Source organism: Onychomys torridus, chromosome 14, assembly GCF_903995425.1.
Source record: "Onychomys torridus chromosome 14, mOncTor1.1, whole genome shotgun sequence".
Taxonomy (NCBI): domain Eukaryota; kingdom Metazoa; phylum Chordata; class Mammalia; order Rodentia; family Cricetidae; genus Onychomys; species Onychomys torridus.
The window spans coordinates 65,696,140-65,712,341 of record NC_050456.1 but is presented as its reverse complement, the minus strand read 5'-3'; the positions used below and the strand labels follow the sequence as shown (position 1 = coordinate 65,712,341).

The 16,202-nt window shown below is 43.7% G+C and overlaps 1 protein-coding gene across 1 annotated transcript in view; it reads left to right on the top strand.

The window, feature by feature from the left end:
• Kcnk10 (potassium two pore domain channel subfamily K member 10) overlaps window positions 1–14,045 on the top strand; it is a 136,025-nt gene extending 121,980 nt beyond the window's left edge. The window contains exons 5-7 of the mRNA XM_036206528.1: window positions 1,528–1,714; window positions 5,920–6,062; window positions 8,103–14,045. Coding sequence (XP_036062421.1) covers window positions 1,528–1,714; window positions 5,920–6,062; window positions 8,103–8,723 — 951 coding nt within the window. The 3' untranslated portion in view covers window positions 8,724–14,045. The remainder of the gene's footprint in view (window positions 1–1,527; window positions 1,715–5,919; window positions 6,063–8,102) is intronic.
• The last annotated feature ends 2,157 nt before the right edge of the window (window positions 14,046–16,202 follow it).

Sequence of the window (16,202 nt, the reverse complement as noted above, 5' to 3'; positions counted from 1 at the left end):
TCCACTTTGTATGCTAACTGCCCTCTTATTAGTCAGATGCAGTGACTTGCTTTGTATTTCTTTACCTTTTCTCAGACAGTTTGCTCACTAATTTTCATCCCTAGTCTTGCCTTGATGAACACAAGATAGCCTGTTCTTCAGAAGGGTTGCATCTGGTATCTTGTGTTAGGAGAGAGTCAACTTTATTTGGCAATTTTCATTGAGCTGATCAATTGTTGAATAACCTGGGAGCTGTTTCCATCATTAAGCACAGGGCTGAGGGTTAATTACATCAGAATTCTAATCTTGGCTCTGACCCTCATTAACAGCAACAACATCTTGTGCAAGTCCCTTGGCCCCTCTTGGTGTCTGTTTTATATCAGTAAAATGAAGAATATGAATGCAATTGGCCTCTCTGTGCTCTGAGATTCTTTGCTTTCGGAGATACCAGGAGCAATGAACAGGAAGCAGATTTTCTACATTGTTCCCAAGTGCTCTGTGCATTTGCCAAAAACAACCTAGGCCATGTAGGCAGGCCATGAAGCCTGGTGCTACTAATACCCATTTCATGTATTTATGCCATTAAATGGTATTGAAGCCCCTCAATAACATGACATCCTGGGAACATCAGTTCTGGGACTCTGGAAAAGATTCAGATCATCCCATGAGAGGCAAGGCCAGGTTAGACCACAGTGCATCAGAAGGCCCTTCCAAGAGTGAGGCATATCCACCTTGAACGATGCTGGCGTGGTTCATTATTGTCAGTATAATCCCCAGTCTTCATGCATTTTTGTTTACTACCTAGCTTCAGGCTCCTTTAGAAGTGGGCATAGGAGAAAGATTCTATTGGCTTTTTAGAAAAGGACCTTTCATTCGGACTCATCTATTTGATATAGTGATGCAGCCAACACATATGACAACCACAGCACTAACTCAAAATGTATTTAGAGAAATGCACATTCCACAGTGGATAAAGAGATATACTAAAGCTTAGCTGGAGCCCACCATAAATGAGGCATGGATGGTAGATATTTTTTTGTTATGGATCCATTTCCTTTTGTTTTTCTTCATTTTGTTTGTTGGGAGGCATGAAGAAGGTGGGTGAAGATCTTATTGCCTCTCGCAAACCAATGCCATCCCCCCCCCCCAATCTATTATTTTTGACACTGCCAATGTGTGAAGAACCCTAAATGTCAGATCCCGAGCAGATTAGTAACACATGGAAGATGCCAGCAAGATCTTCTTGGGAAATAATTACAATTACTCTAGTGACTCAGATCAGAATTGGGCTGTAGTAATGGAACCATGTTAAAAACACAAGTAGGCTTCTACTTCAAGTGTAGGGTCTTCATAGACACCTGGAAACATCTGTGTGTGCATTACCCTAGCAAGGAGTCTGCCAGTGTTATTAGAATTCTGCACAGGTGCTTATGACTGGAGGAAAGATAAAAACCACAGATGTAGCATCTCTTTCTGGGTACCTGTCTTCTGAATCAAGGATACAACCTCTGACTTTGCCTATTCCTTTTATTCCTTTGCTCTTCCCAGAAAAAGCAAGTGAGTCAGACCAAGATCCGGGTCATCTCAACTATTCTGTTCATCTTGGCTGGCTGCATCGTGTTTGTGACGATTCCTGCTGTCATTTTTAGATACATCGAAGGGTGGACAGCCTTGGAGTCCATTTACTTTGTGGTGGTCACTCTGACTACAGTAGGCTTTGGTGATTTCGTGGCAGGTAAGCAACCTGGACTTTCCCAGTCACTTGAGCCTTGGTGGGGAAAACCATCTGTTGGTGTCCCTTTTCCAAATTTGTGGTGCCTTGGGGTGGGGATTTAGCTCAGTTCTAGTGTGCTTGGCCAGCAATCCCAAGGCCCTTGTTCTGGGTCCCCAGCTTCAAGATGAAAAAACTAAAATAATGGTAACAGGTGTTTGCAGAGGAGGTACATGAAAATGGCTCAGTGTTTGTCAACTCAGTGTGATAAGCAGCATCAAGTGATTGATTGATTGATTGATTTATTGATTGATTGATAGTTTTCCTGCCTGAGAAGAAAGCCAGGCCCCTCTTTCTTAGGATGCTGACTTAGCGCTGTCATCACTACAAGAATTATGTAACGGTGAAGCGAATTTCTCACTGAATCTTTGACTTCTCAACTGCATTAAGGTTTTCCCAGTCAACTTGATCAAGACTATAACTAGCCAAAGGCAAATATCAGACTCAGGAGCAGTTAGCATAGAGGGTGGTTTGCAGAGACCGGCAGGTAAAGCTCCTAACACTGAAGTGAGAGCCATCGTCTCTGCTACCCCCAGTACAAGACCCCCTCAGTCATTCCTTGTGCACATTACTCAACCACCATGGTCCGGATGGAGTCCTAAAGCTCAGGAAAGAAATAGCCACAAGCCTGTCCACTCTCTAAGCCTATTTGGGCCATCCCTTAGTATCATCCACAGATGATGGTTCCTGGGGAAAGTCAGATGAGGTTCCAATCTAAAATAAATACCTGTGAGAGGATAGAAAGAGCTACCTCACGGCAGTTTTCGACCCTTCATAGGGTCTTTTGCAAGGGATAGTGTTTTGGCAATGTTAACACATTTGGCAATGTGTTAGCTTCATTGACCTGAGGACTAAGGACAGTTTGAGCCCTGGTGACAGATGCTGCTCTTTAACCAATAGCTCAGTTCAATTTGTTAGTCAGAACAAAGGACTGAGCTCTGGCTGTGAGAACTAGTCAAATGTTGATGCTCCCCTCCCATCCCCTCTATTTTAGTTGATTAAGAAGAGAGAGCACTCCTGAAAATGGGAGTGGCCCAAAAGCTCAAAGCCAATTTATGCTTTTTAGTTATTATTACTAGCCACTGTGGACTGAGCTCTTGGTGCATCCTGGCCTGTTAGCATTCATTACCCCAGAGAGGGTGATCTACACTGTCTCAGACCTGGACTGTCTGGGTGGGTCTTCCTTCCTAGTGATTACAGAACTGCAGTTCCCTTACCTAGAGGCCTTCATAGACTAGGATCTCTTAGCCTGCATAATGCCTACTGAAATGGGGGCAGGTTATTGTTTTATATATATATGTATGCATGCATGTCTGTGTGAGCATACACACATGGGTGTGGGTGCAGGTACAACTGAGTGTCCTTTGCTGTCATTCTCTCTGCCTGTTCTTTTGAGGCAGGGTCTTTTCCCTAAACATGAGGCTCACAATTTCATGATTAAACCAAAAGCCATCAAACACCAGTAATTTTTCTGTCTCTATCCTGCTTGGAGCTGGGATAACAGGCATGTGTGGGTGTTGTCCAGCTTGTTAAGTGGGTGCTGGGATCCAAGTTCTGGTTCTCTTGATTGTGCAGCAGGTGTTTGAAACTGCTGAATTGTTTCTCTAGCCCCTAAACCAATCTCTTCCAAAGTCCTGTTTTCAGAGCTCACACAGATCAACTGGTTGAGTATGTGTGGAAAATGCACTCAGTGGGAGTTTGTCAGTGTATTTATTAATAGAGTGCCCTTGGTACCTCCATAGGATGGGCTCCAGGACCCCTGTTGATACTAAAATCCACAGATGCTCAAGCCTCTCATAAAAAACAATGGAACTTTTACACAAAATTTATCCTCCTGTGCATGTTAAAGCACCTGTATATAGATGACTTGTGATACCTAATGCAATGTAAATGCTATGCACATAGTCATCATATCATATTATCTAGGGAGTGATGAGAATAAAAAGTCATGCACATATCTAATATTGACATAATGTTTTTGGATATTCTGGTCTATCTCTGGTTGAATCCATTTACCCAGACAGCTTGTGGATATGGAGGGTCAATACTCTGAGTGACAAGGAGGGTTGCTGGACTATTCAAATGTACATGCCCCACTGTGGTCACTGTGATCTTATTGGGTATCAGCTCTACTACAAATACAACTGGGAAGGTGAACCACTCAGGATTGATTGCTGCTTTATTTTCCAGCTGACCCACTTTGGGGCAGCCTAACGACACCGTAGTATTTCACAGCCTTGAGTGGGAGAGCACACAGAGCTTGCAGTTCTGGCCATGACTGAGGAAAGGCTATACAGAAGGATGGGCTCTGTATTGTTGGCTAGCACATACCCCAGTGACAGTCTTGGCTGGGTTCTAGTGACTTGCAAAGGTGAATGAATATTTACTTAGCTGAAAGGGGAAAGAACACTTAAGGAGATGAGCCTAATATACAAAGAAAATGACCACCAATCCTGAAGAAGATTGGCTCCAGGGGAGAAAATGAAGACAGCTGAGAGACACCAGACACCTCAGAACCTTATGCCAGTGCTTGGAATCCTTTTTTAAAAAACTTATTTTTTATCATATGAATGTTTTTCATGTACATATGTATGTGCACCATGCATGTGCCTGGTGCCCTTGGAAGTCAGAAAAGAAGGTGTCAAATCCCCTGGAGTGAGTTACAGATGGTCATCAGCCTCCTTGTGGGTCCTCTGCAAGAGCAATAAGTGCCCTTAACCTTTGAGCCATGTCTCCAGCTACATTCCTGTTGTGGTAGAATTCATGAGTTGTGTTGTAGAATAGGTTTGAATTTATTAAGAACCATGCGTAGGATTTTTCAAGATATTCTTGACACAATAGAGCTCAACACAGCTTCAGTGATGCCAGATATGGTGACAACTAGAACCCAGTGGCAAAGGCTAGAAATCTTTCATTGCCCAGTGTCCTGGCTGCTAGTATGTTGCCCACATGAATTGTCTTGGAGGCATCCTGATTGTTCTTTGGGTAAGTGAGTGGTGCCCTCATGAGTGCTAGCAGGGAGGCTAGAATAAGTAGACTAATTATTTGGAATAAATGACCATTTCACTCAGTGGAATAGCTAGTCAATACCATTAGACAACTGGCCAATTTGGTTTGATGGATTTTTTAACTGTAATTCTTATTTATAAGATAATGGGATTGAACTAGTTGGCCTCACAGGTACCATTTAGCTATGGATATGGTGATTCTAATTGCCTGGCCTAATTGACCCCAGGATGAGCATCATGTAAACACCATCCCTCTCTTAGTATCAAATCTCTGTTTCATGCATCAAAGTCTCAGTAATGTCACTTCAGCATACCCACTCTTTTCTTGGTAAATGCATGTAAAATTTAGAAGGAAATGACTCAAAGTGTTTGAAATCATTTGGCATGGTTCTCTCTCTCTCTCTTTCTCTCTCTCTCTCTCTCTCTCTCTGTCTCTGTCTCTCTCTCTCTCTCTCTCTCTCTCACACACACACACACACACACACATTCTCCTTTCTTTCCTTCTTCCTTCTCTGTTTCTCACTATTCCCACCCCTTTCTTCCCCTTCACCCTTTCCCTCTACCCTCCCCTCGTGGCTTCTCCCTCTTCCATGCTTTCTCCCCTTCTTCCACCCCTACTCCTCCCCACTCTGTCTTCTTTTTCTTCTTCCCCCTGCCCACCCCTCTCTCATTTTCAGAGTCAAGTTCTCACTGTGTAGCTCTGGCTCATCTGGAACTCACTGTATAGCCCAGGCTAGCCTTGAACTTACAGTGGCTCCTCCTGTCTTTGCTTCTTGAGTGATGGCGTGTACTACTAGGCTGAACCTCGCAGTGTTAAATCTGGGTTAATAAGGTAAATTCAGAGAAGTTTGGGAAAAACAAAATGACGGGTAGGCTGGCACCTGAGCTACTTTTCCTGTGAAGGCAATTCTTTGCCAATGAGAGTAGATAACTCAAGGTGACCACTGACATTTTTCTGTTGCAGAACTGAGGTTTATTTTTAGTGGTTAAGAATCAAAGAAATTAAGCTACAAGCAAGACTCTGGCTTTTGTTGTGTTTGTATCCTGCAAGCCTAATGGCCTATAACTGCACTGTGGAATGGTATTTTCCTCCATGGACTGGAATGTGCTCTGTGAAGACCAATTGCCGACCATGTTAAAGTACCATGTGGTTGTTTTCAGGGGGAAATGCTGGCATCAATTACCGAGAGTGGTATAAGCCGCTGGTGTGGTTTTGGATCCTTGTTGGCCTGGCCTACTTTGCAGCTGTCCTCAGTATGATCGGAGACTGGCTGCGGGTTCTATCCAAAAAGACGAAAGAAGAGGTAGGGCTTCATAAATGTCCTTAACATCCTATTAGTCCTTGTGAAAAATGCCTGTTCCTGATACCATGAAGGGATTCTATGGCTTCTTTTTCCATCTATTTAGAAGCAAAGTTGAGTGGATAGTAGTTATTTCTAGATCCTTTAGTAAATAACTGCTAAAAACTATAAAGAAAAAATGGAAATGACAAGTGAGGGAGGATGGTTGCTGCAGAAAGAACACAGTTGCCTGTGTTAGCAAACATGTAGGAGGCTCTGTGGACTCGTAGGGAGCCTGGGGAAGCTGGCCTGTTCTCCAGGTCTCAGAATTAGCATGGAGGTGGCACGTTGGACACTGCTAGGTGAAAGTCACTGAACAGTGACCAGCCATGGGGAAACAGGCTCAAGGGGTCCTTTCTGCACATATTTCTCCATGTCCCCACCATGGTCAGAACCTCAGATTTTATTCCTGTTGGCAGACAGCTGCAGTCTTCACTCCTTCTAGAAGTTTATAAGAAACTCTACATCACTGGTTATCAACCTTCCTAATGCTGTGACCCTTCTTATATAGTTCCTCATGTTGGGTTGACCCCCCAACCATAAAATTATTTCATAACTGTAATTTTCTACTGTTACGAATTGTAATGAAAATATCTAATATGCAGGATATCTGATGTGTGTGACCCCTGTGAAAAGGGTTGTTCGACCCCCAAAGGGGTTGCAACTCACAGGTTGAGAGTCACTGATTGAGACAAAGGCAAGAAAAGGACAAGAGGAAAAGACAGTTAGGACATTGAAAATGTCATTCTTCTGTGAAGAGAGGAAAATAAATAGGGGAGAGAGTTAAAGAAACAGGGAGAAGAAAACCCAAAGAGGACAGGAGAAGGACAGATACTCCCTTTCAGGGTAGCTGCTCAGTTCATCTGGTAAAAAGGGACCTAGGAGACCGTTGATGGAGCTTTCTTCTTCCCCAATTCCTGGGCTTATGTAAACACTGCCAATGCCATTGCCAGGCTGATTGCCCTGATTACTAGCTGACCTGCGGAATATTGTCAATAACAAAAGAGGAACAACACAAACACAAACTTTGCTAAATGGTAATAAGCCTTGAGGCATACACCTCTGTAAGGAAGCAGGATGCATGTGGGTGCCGCATGCCCTTCAAATTAAGCAACCAAGGTATTTGGTGATGAGTCTCCAGCAAAACTTCACTTTCTAGGAAAGTGTTTTAGCTGGGCTTTGGTAGGAAATGCCCTTTTCCTGCACCTTAATCAGGGAAATATGGTTATCAGGTCCCTTGGAGGGCCTTCCTCTGCCAGGACTAGTCCCTTAGCCACATGGTTGTAGCATGATTCCAATAGAAGGGTGACTAACCATCTATCACAGTTTGCCCAGGACTTAGGGGGATTTCCTGACTCACAGGACTTTTTTTCTTTCTCATTACTTCAAGAATTGAACCCTGGGGTGTTGTACATGCTAGGCAGGTGTTCTACTACTGAGGTCATTCCTCAGTGTTTGGAATTTAGGAAGCTGGGACGGGTTGGTCATCTTACCCAGACAGAAGTATTGGAAAGATAGGAAATGACAAAGGTTTGATGGGCACTGATTTTTATGGCCACAACTGAGTTAGATGTGGCCTGTAATGTAATAGATGATGATAGGCACTCCATGAATCATATATGTGAGAAGACTGGGGCCATACAATTGGAGGGAGGGAGGGAGGGAGAGAGAGCGAGTAGAGCAGAGCAAAAATCCTGATCTCTCCTCCAGAGGCTGCCCTGCCTGTATTCAGGCAGTTTCCCAACCTCAAGTCCTTCTAAGCTCTCCCTACTCCATTCATTAGCCACTAGCCAGTCTGTCATGGGTGACTAATTGGATGGCAGGAAGTATCGGAGAAAACAGATAAACAGATGTAATGCTTTCTCTCTTTCCCTAGGAGACCATCATTCCTTGGGTTCTCCTGGAGACAGCCTCCCTCCTGGGATACCTGAGGGCTGTGAGGTTCTGAGAAGCATGGAGGGAGAGGGATTTCTTAGTTTATTCTTTCTCTTCTGTCTTGTCCAGGTGGGTGAGATCAAAGCCCACGCAGCTGAATGGAAAGCTAATGTCACCGCTGAGTTTCGGGAAACGAGAAGGCGACTCAGTGTTGAGATCCATGACAAGCTGCAGCGAGCAGCCACCATCCGCAGTATGGAGCGCCGGAGGCTGGGCTTGGACCAGAGGGCCCACTCGCTGGACATGCTCTCCCCCGAGAAGCGTTCTGTCTTTGCAGCCTTGGATACAGGTCGTTTCAAGGCCTCATCCCAGGAAAGCATCAACAACCGACCCAACAACCTGCGCCTTAAAGGGTCAGAACAGCTCAACAAACATGGGCAAGGCGCTTCTGAGGACAACATCATCAACAAGTTTGGGTCCACCTCCAGACTCACCAAGAGGAAAAACAAAGATCTCAAAAAGACCTTACCCGAGGATGTTCAGAAAATCTACAAAACCTTCCGGAATTACTCCCTGGATGAAGAGAAGAAAGAGGAGGAAACAGAAAAGATGTGTAACTCAGACAACTCCAGCACAGCCATGCTGACAGAATGTCTACAACAGCAAGCTGAGATGGAGAACGGAATGGTACCCACGGACACCAAAGACCAGGGGCTGGAGAACAACTCATTACTTGAAGACAGAAACTAAATGTTAAAGACTCTGGAGTTGGACTAAGTGTTGTCTTGTTTTTGTGGTTTTGTTTCGTTTTCCTTTTCTCTTCTTTTTAAATATTCACACTGAGACACGTGCCTTAAACAGACTTCTTGTTAGTCCAAAATTACATAACATTGAAGACTATATTTCACTGTGCCATACACGACTGAGAGCTGGCTCTGCCAAAAGGAAATCAGACAAGAGCTTCATTTCAGATAGTGGCGGCAGGACACATGGGGAGCGTTTGCATACATAGCAGGTGTCGGCTGTTCCTGTGAGGGGCCTCCCAATGGCGATGCTATAGCCCTCACACAGCACCCCCCTGATGTGGAACGTAGACATGGGCAGCTATTCCTTAGACTAGCCTCTGGGAGGACGGGTTTGTCTTTTGAATGGAGTCTCCATTCCCAAACCTACCTTTAGTGATAGGTTGCCCACAACAGGGGCAGCTGCTTGCAGGTGACCCGTAACTCTAGCTAGGGTTTGAGTGGACATTTTGGCATGTCCTCAGCTTGAATTTTGACAGGCAACAGTGCAGAACACCTACAAAATGAACGTCCTTGGGACCCAAGAGTACCTGGAGTTTGTGGGAAGCTGATCAGAGCACATGTTTTATAAGGTGCAATTGCTTTTCTCATTAAAAAAAAAAAATCACAGACACATCCCACTGTGGATATCTCCTTAACCAATGACAGAAGCCCGCTGAACTTTGTCCTTTTCATGTGATAGGTAGTCCAGGCAGGCTTTCAAGCATTGGTGAAAACACCACCTCAGCCACTGCCTGGTTACAAGGCAAATTGTGCATTTTCTTCAGTGGGTGTGAAGGTAAAGATAAACTGATTTTGGAACATTCATATTCACTTTTCTATGGGAACTTTAATTATAACTTGTTTTGATAGGAGGGAGGAAATACCAAAATTATTGCCTTTGCATGATGCCAGTGGCTTGTTGTTCTGTCTAGCTGATGCTAATTTTTTTAAATAAAAATAAATATAGACAACTTGTGTTTATGAGACACACCAAGGAGGACCATGGCATCTTTCCATCTCAGGGCTTTTTGTCCTTTTGGGTGTCATAGCTATGAGACTCAATCTTGCTATTTCCATGCAAAAGGAAAATGAATCTCTCACTCAATCATTGTACATTAAGATTGAAATGGTTTAAGTTGTTTGCAGCTTAAGTGCCATTAACGCCATTTAAAAAATACTGAAAAGGAGTATTCAAAATATTTCACTTCATTCTTGTGTTTTATCATGTCTTTATCAATTTCATTTTTTGCCTGTGTTTCTTTATGCCTTTATTATGCAGATATAACCCTTCCTTGCCTGTGCATCTCACACCTGTTATTCACTCAAATGGTAACTCTCCTATCATTGTTTCTAGACAAACAATGATCAACATGTGATAGCTATGATTGCTTATCGGGTTACAATGTTCAGTGAAGGAACACTGTAGGAAAGGTCCAATTGTAGGTTTTGGGAGGATGATTTTTTTTTTTTTAATTAGAAATCCATAATAGGCTTTTATCTCACCTGTGTATGCTTCAGCTTTAAACAGATTTGACTGGTGTGTTGGTTCAGCTAGCTAGTGATCTAGGCCCCTGCACTTAAACATTTGGATTGTATAATATGAGAAAATATGGCTATGGGTCTTCTAGACTCAGAACCATCTTTGGGAAGTTCATGTAATTTTCTATACCTAATTCACAAAGCGTATTTAACAAAAGATCATAGCACAAATGGAGACTCCCAGAAACCATCTACCATTTTCGAACTCTGAGGGGAAAATTATACCCACTGCCTCCTTGACCACTGGTACCATGGAAGACCCATCACCTCTGCCTATTTCCCTCAACTGCCCTGCTTACAGCTATCACCTTCTTGAAGCACAGAAGCCCATTTCCCAGATGCCAAACCTTCAGAATCTTGTTAGAGATCTGAGAAGTCAAATAAGAATTACTATGGTGAGGTCTTTTCCTGTCAAAGGTTTGTCTGGGATAACTCCTCCACCAGAACAGAACATTGGCTCACTGGTGTTCCGCACAGTGCTGTGTAGACTCTTGGAAATGATGCTTATACAGATGTGGACACTGGCCTTTTATTATGGCAAGGGTCCAGTCAGGCTCATTATGTGTTAAAGAACAGATAAGTGGGATTTCTCTTATTCTGACAAGTTTCTCAATGAAACGGCACATGGATCTCATTCATTTAGGTTTCCACTGTATGGTACCTTGCTGTGTCTTTATGGTTGTGTTAAAACTGCAGGCACTGGATCTGTATCCAGTAAAGAAGCACCTCTGTCACTTATGCAGTGCCTTTCATAGACTTGGCACTGAATGGTATGTTTTATGGCACTCACTGAAACCTCACCATATCGCACTGGGGAAGCATTTACAGATTATTTGTAGAGATGAGGACACAGAGACTCAGGGAGGTTAACTTACCAATAGTACACAGCAAGCAGGGGGTAAAGTCTATTTTCAGTTTTGCTACAGTGTCCACATCATGGACCCTTGTGAATGAGAGTGCGTGCCTGTGTGCGGTTGTGTGTGTTGAAAGTGTGCGCATGCACAGGTCTTACAAGTTTCATGAGCACAGTTGACAGAGGTGAGGCAAAGATAGGCATTTTTACCCCCATGAGGACATAAAGTTTTGGGGTAAACCTGGCCTAAAAGGTTGCCCTCGAAGATACCTACTGTATGCTCTTGGCTTGGGGATGCCCTAGACAGCACCTTTTCTATATTGCTAGAAATACCCCTCAAAAGCACTCCTTTGCACTTTATTTTCTTGTGGGAACTCTTCATATAGCAGGAATTAGACAGCTCAGAGGTCTGAGATACGTGATTGACCAAATGGAAGAGGTGCACAAGTTGGCGTGTGCATAGATGTATTCACGAGAATCAAATCGCAGTAATACTGAGAATCAAACATAACCTTGGATTGAGAGTGTGTAACCCATTCCCTGAGTGTTGGATACAGGTTCTAAATGATGTCAAAGAAGATCCTCTATGAAAATAGTGTATGTGGACAAAGTGTTCCAAAAACTATGGAAGTACTCTCCAAAGGAGAAGCTGAAGAGGGAATGAGAGATTTAATTTCTCTTCGTGTGTACATGCTAAGCCTGTAGGTATTGGTTGTTTGGATGTTACCCCTGTAAAGATAGGGGTAAATAACATGCAGAACATGTGTGATAAGACAGCTGCTATGTGTTACATACAAACATCATCCCAGCCTATCCCCTTCTTGTCAGTACCCCTTGCCCCTCTTAAACCTAGAATAAACGAGGATGTTATACTTGGGAAGGGTACATGTTCAGTATCTTCAGCAGGCAGTGTTGTGCTTCATTTGGCAGCTGGATCCAGAGTAGTTCTCTCATCTGGAAGTTTATTAGTGAGAGCCAAAGGATAGTTTGGAGAGGCTCTATTATATACCCAGTCCTAACTCAGTAGTGATTCGCTCTGGCAGTTGGGCAGTTTGGGTATAGGGCTGTAGAGTGTGTATGTGCGTAGCATGTGTGGTGAGAAAGGGATCATCAGCCTATAATTCAGGTGTCTGGGACTACTGTTTGTGTTCTTCCACATCACAGCTTATGCTCATGGGCACACTGCTTCCCTGCACCTCAACTGCACACCAAGAGAATTGAGCGTAGATTACTACCAAACCCTTCTCCAGTTGTACAGTGCTCTGAGAGAACATTTCCTAGTCCGTGAGCTAATTTAATCAGAGAATTATTGAGTTGGATTTCTGAATATTGACTAATGGCCCCACTCCTACCCTTGGTGTTTGTTTTCTGCATGGTTGGTGGAGACCAGATGTAGAGAGACTGGTGTCCAAATTAGAATCATATCCCATATAGGGTCTATCCACTGATCTAGTCTAGCACACCTTCACCTGGCAGCTCACAGGATGCAGTTTTTTTTGGGGGGGGACATAAGGGGCAGGGGCAGGGCAATGATGTTAAGACTGGTCAAAGAATTATAAGCCATTGCTGTTTGCGCTCAGTTGTACTAAAGGCTCCATTTGATTGCAATGTGCATTCAGGTCCTTTTCCCTCCCTTCTGGTACGCAAAGACACACATGCGTGTCGGAAATGACTTTTTGGGTTCCATGGGGACAACTTCATGTGAAAAGTTCTAGTTGGGCTGAACAGGAGCAAACAACCCCTCCCCGCCTTCTGAGGTGTCATTTCCCGGGGAAGTCAAAGCTGCAAACCTATGCATATGCTTGGTTTGAGGGGTTTAGTGAAAATGTGTGCCAGGGTTCTGATTGAGGTGGTTGTGGCCCACTGGACTGGGGAAGAATGTCAACCATCCATCCAGTGTGCAGAATGGGTTCAGCATCAGAGCAAAGACACCAGAAGGGAAGGAAGCCAAACAAGCTTGCAGAGGCCCTCTAGAAAAGAGAGCCAGCCCTGCAGCCTCCTGCAGTTTGGCCTTCTGCTTTTGCCAATGCTTTATGTCTGGCAGTCTTTCTCATCATTAGGACACGACTGTGTGCAGAGACAGAGGCTGAGGGGGTAGGGGAAGCCTCTCCCGCTGCAGCGTAACAACTGGCCAGCAATGGCCTCAACAAGACACACAGCACCGCTTTCAATTGGCATTGGGGGTGCTGTCGAGTCTGCATATGGTGTGGCAGCTACACGGGCTCTGATAAAGTCCCACATTCTACCCTTCTGCAATAGCCATGTTGCACCTCACCACCCTTTCCATGTTCCATGTCTGAAGATCATACAACACCAGCTCAGCTGTATAGAGAAGTGAGAGATGTTCCTGATTTACTGGATGGGATTATTTTCACAGGTGCCTGAGGTTGGGGACCCCCTTATGTTCTTTGCCCTTAAGTGAAAACACAGCTTCCTAGGTGTTAAAAAGAAACCCTTTCGAGAAGACTTCCAGTCCATCAACTCAGTAGAGGTGTGCCACAGAGGCTGCTGCACAGTGGTCTGTTCCCTGTGGCTAGGGCTCTAGCTGGAAGGGGAAGCTGCAGCCCTGCCTAGAAGTGATATGCAAATCACCTTGTATGCTAACCCTTGTTCCTTTTCTGTCCCAGAACTTCAGGCAAGGGACCCAGTGATGACAGATGATAAACCCATGTGTGGAGATGTTTTACCTGTTTTTCTCTTTGTAGGATTTCATGGTGCTTTTTTTTTTTTAAAGGCATTTTACAGTTAATAATGTGTTGGGGGGCATTTCATATTGTTCTTAGGAGGAGAAGTGGGAAATTTGCTTGTAACATTTCAATAAGCTGTGCTGCTATTGTCCTTATTTGATGATGTAATATTTTTTTTCCAATGATGGAGAACATTGCAACAAAGACATGGAAGATCCAATCTAATGTCTGTCCTGTTTTTCTTTCTTTTATGGGATGTGTGTGGTTCATAGTGGATGCATTGGGCACTCTGCTCAGGATCACAGGACAGGCTCCTTCCCTGGCTTCCACTCATCCTTCAGCACATTGTAGTGTATTCATGGGTACAGAGCTGGGGGAACCTACTGTGTGAAGGAGGAGTATGGAACATCCCCCCCCTCCCCACACACACTCCCAAGGAAAGGAATCTTTAATAAGCCAGCATTTCAGATATGCACTTGACATTCTTTTTAAAAAAATATTTTTTATCTTATTTTAGTTGCATGTTGTTGGGGTTGGGCAGTGTGATAAACCACATTTTCTGAGTGAGACACTAAATTTGGACGTTGTAATGGATCTGCCACTCTGAAAGGCACAACTTTTCTGGTTCAGATGTTGCAAGACACATTGATATGACCTTGATATGACCTTGCTGCACGTGTCTTCCACGATGGGTGGGAATACATGGTAATGGATTTGGGACACCTACTATGTACTCTGTAGTCTACTAGCAGTTGAAAAGCATCCCACTTAGCCTTCCGAATGAAAAAGCAGCAACATTTTGTAGGTGACCACTTTGAGGCTGTAGAGAATAAAAGAAGCAACCTCCAAGCAACTCAGCTATCAGTCTGAGTCTGTCCAGGTTGCGCCATTCATAGGATATGTGCTTTGATCATGTTTTCAGTAAAGGTGCCACAATTCTTTCAGACCTGTCCTCCATTTTCTCCTGGTGAGGAAGGAATTCTATGATGTCAAAGGTATGAGGCTGTTAGCTGGAGTAGCACCAACTAAATGGCTTCCATGCTAGTTGAAGTCAAGACCAAGTTTAGGTCTGCTAGTCATAGCTGGTCAGGGGCAGGTCTGGTTTGTGTTTTTATTGTCTTCCTGGGCCTGCCCGCAGTATGAAACACATGCTAGGATCTCACTGAGATTGTTTGAAAATACAGTGCAGATAGATCAGTGGATCTCCTTGGCCTCTGGGATAAAATCCAAGATGATCCACCAGGCCTTTCTCTAAGTCATGTCTCATGACTAATCAGTCTCTTCTGCCTCCATTTTTAATTACTTTCAAGTTCATCAAATGAACTGCTCTCTCTGGGGTTCTTTCCAGGAGTCATCTTCACTTGTGTCCTATCCCACTCTTCTCTGGCAAATTTGAGTTCTTTGGAGTGAAGTAGAAGAGGTATCCCTTTCCTAACCCCTTAGAGCACCTGCCTTCAACCCAACTTGACCTTTTCCTCAACTATGTCACTTGCTAGACTGGGTTTGCACTGAAGCTCCCCTTGCCTGTTTTATTAGACGATAAGCTCCCAGGCCAGGGCCTGTGTCCAAACAAGATACTGAATACAATACAGACACAAGTGAGTGGGAGAGTTTGAGTATGATTGCTGACTGAGCACATTTCATCCTTCAAAGAGGGTCTAATTTTCACAAATTGGAAGACCACCTGGAGTCAAGACTGATGGTTCAAGTTGTTCCCCCCCAAACTCCTTAGCATCATTTTAGTAAACCTTAGTAAAACCAAGTTTATCTATAGAGAAATAAGTTGTTTTTTTTTTTAAATCAAGAACAAAATTCCAAAATTTTAATCACAGGTAGTAGTTGAAAAAAATCAGACTGGAAAGATGACTCTCCCAAAGAACAGCTCTCATTTAGATCTTTGGATACTGTCAATGCCCATTTTGAAGTCAAAGTTGCTATAAAAAGAATTGGAAGTTATATGTAGTCAGGGAATAAGAGATTATACTCCCTGGGGATGTCTGCTGCCCCAGCTCATGCCTGGGCTTCAGAACCTTGTCCTCATCACCTGCCCATTCCTTTCCCATCCCTGCTAACCTAGCTGTATTCTTAGAGTCAATTTTAAGATTATTCTCCCAGGTAGTGATTCTCAAAATATGCTATAGTGACCCTTGTATGTCCTTGAGATGCTCCATGAGGTCGGGACCATTTCTAGCATAGTATAAAGACAGTATTTGCCTTTTTTGTTCTCATTTTTTCCCCGTGAGGATACAGTACTTACAACTGAGATTTATCACATAGGCAAGGTAATCTGATATCTTCTGATGATCATCATTGCTTTCCAAAATGACAGCAAAGGGGCCCACATTTCTTAGAGTATGAAAGGTAC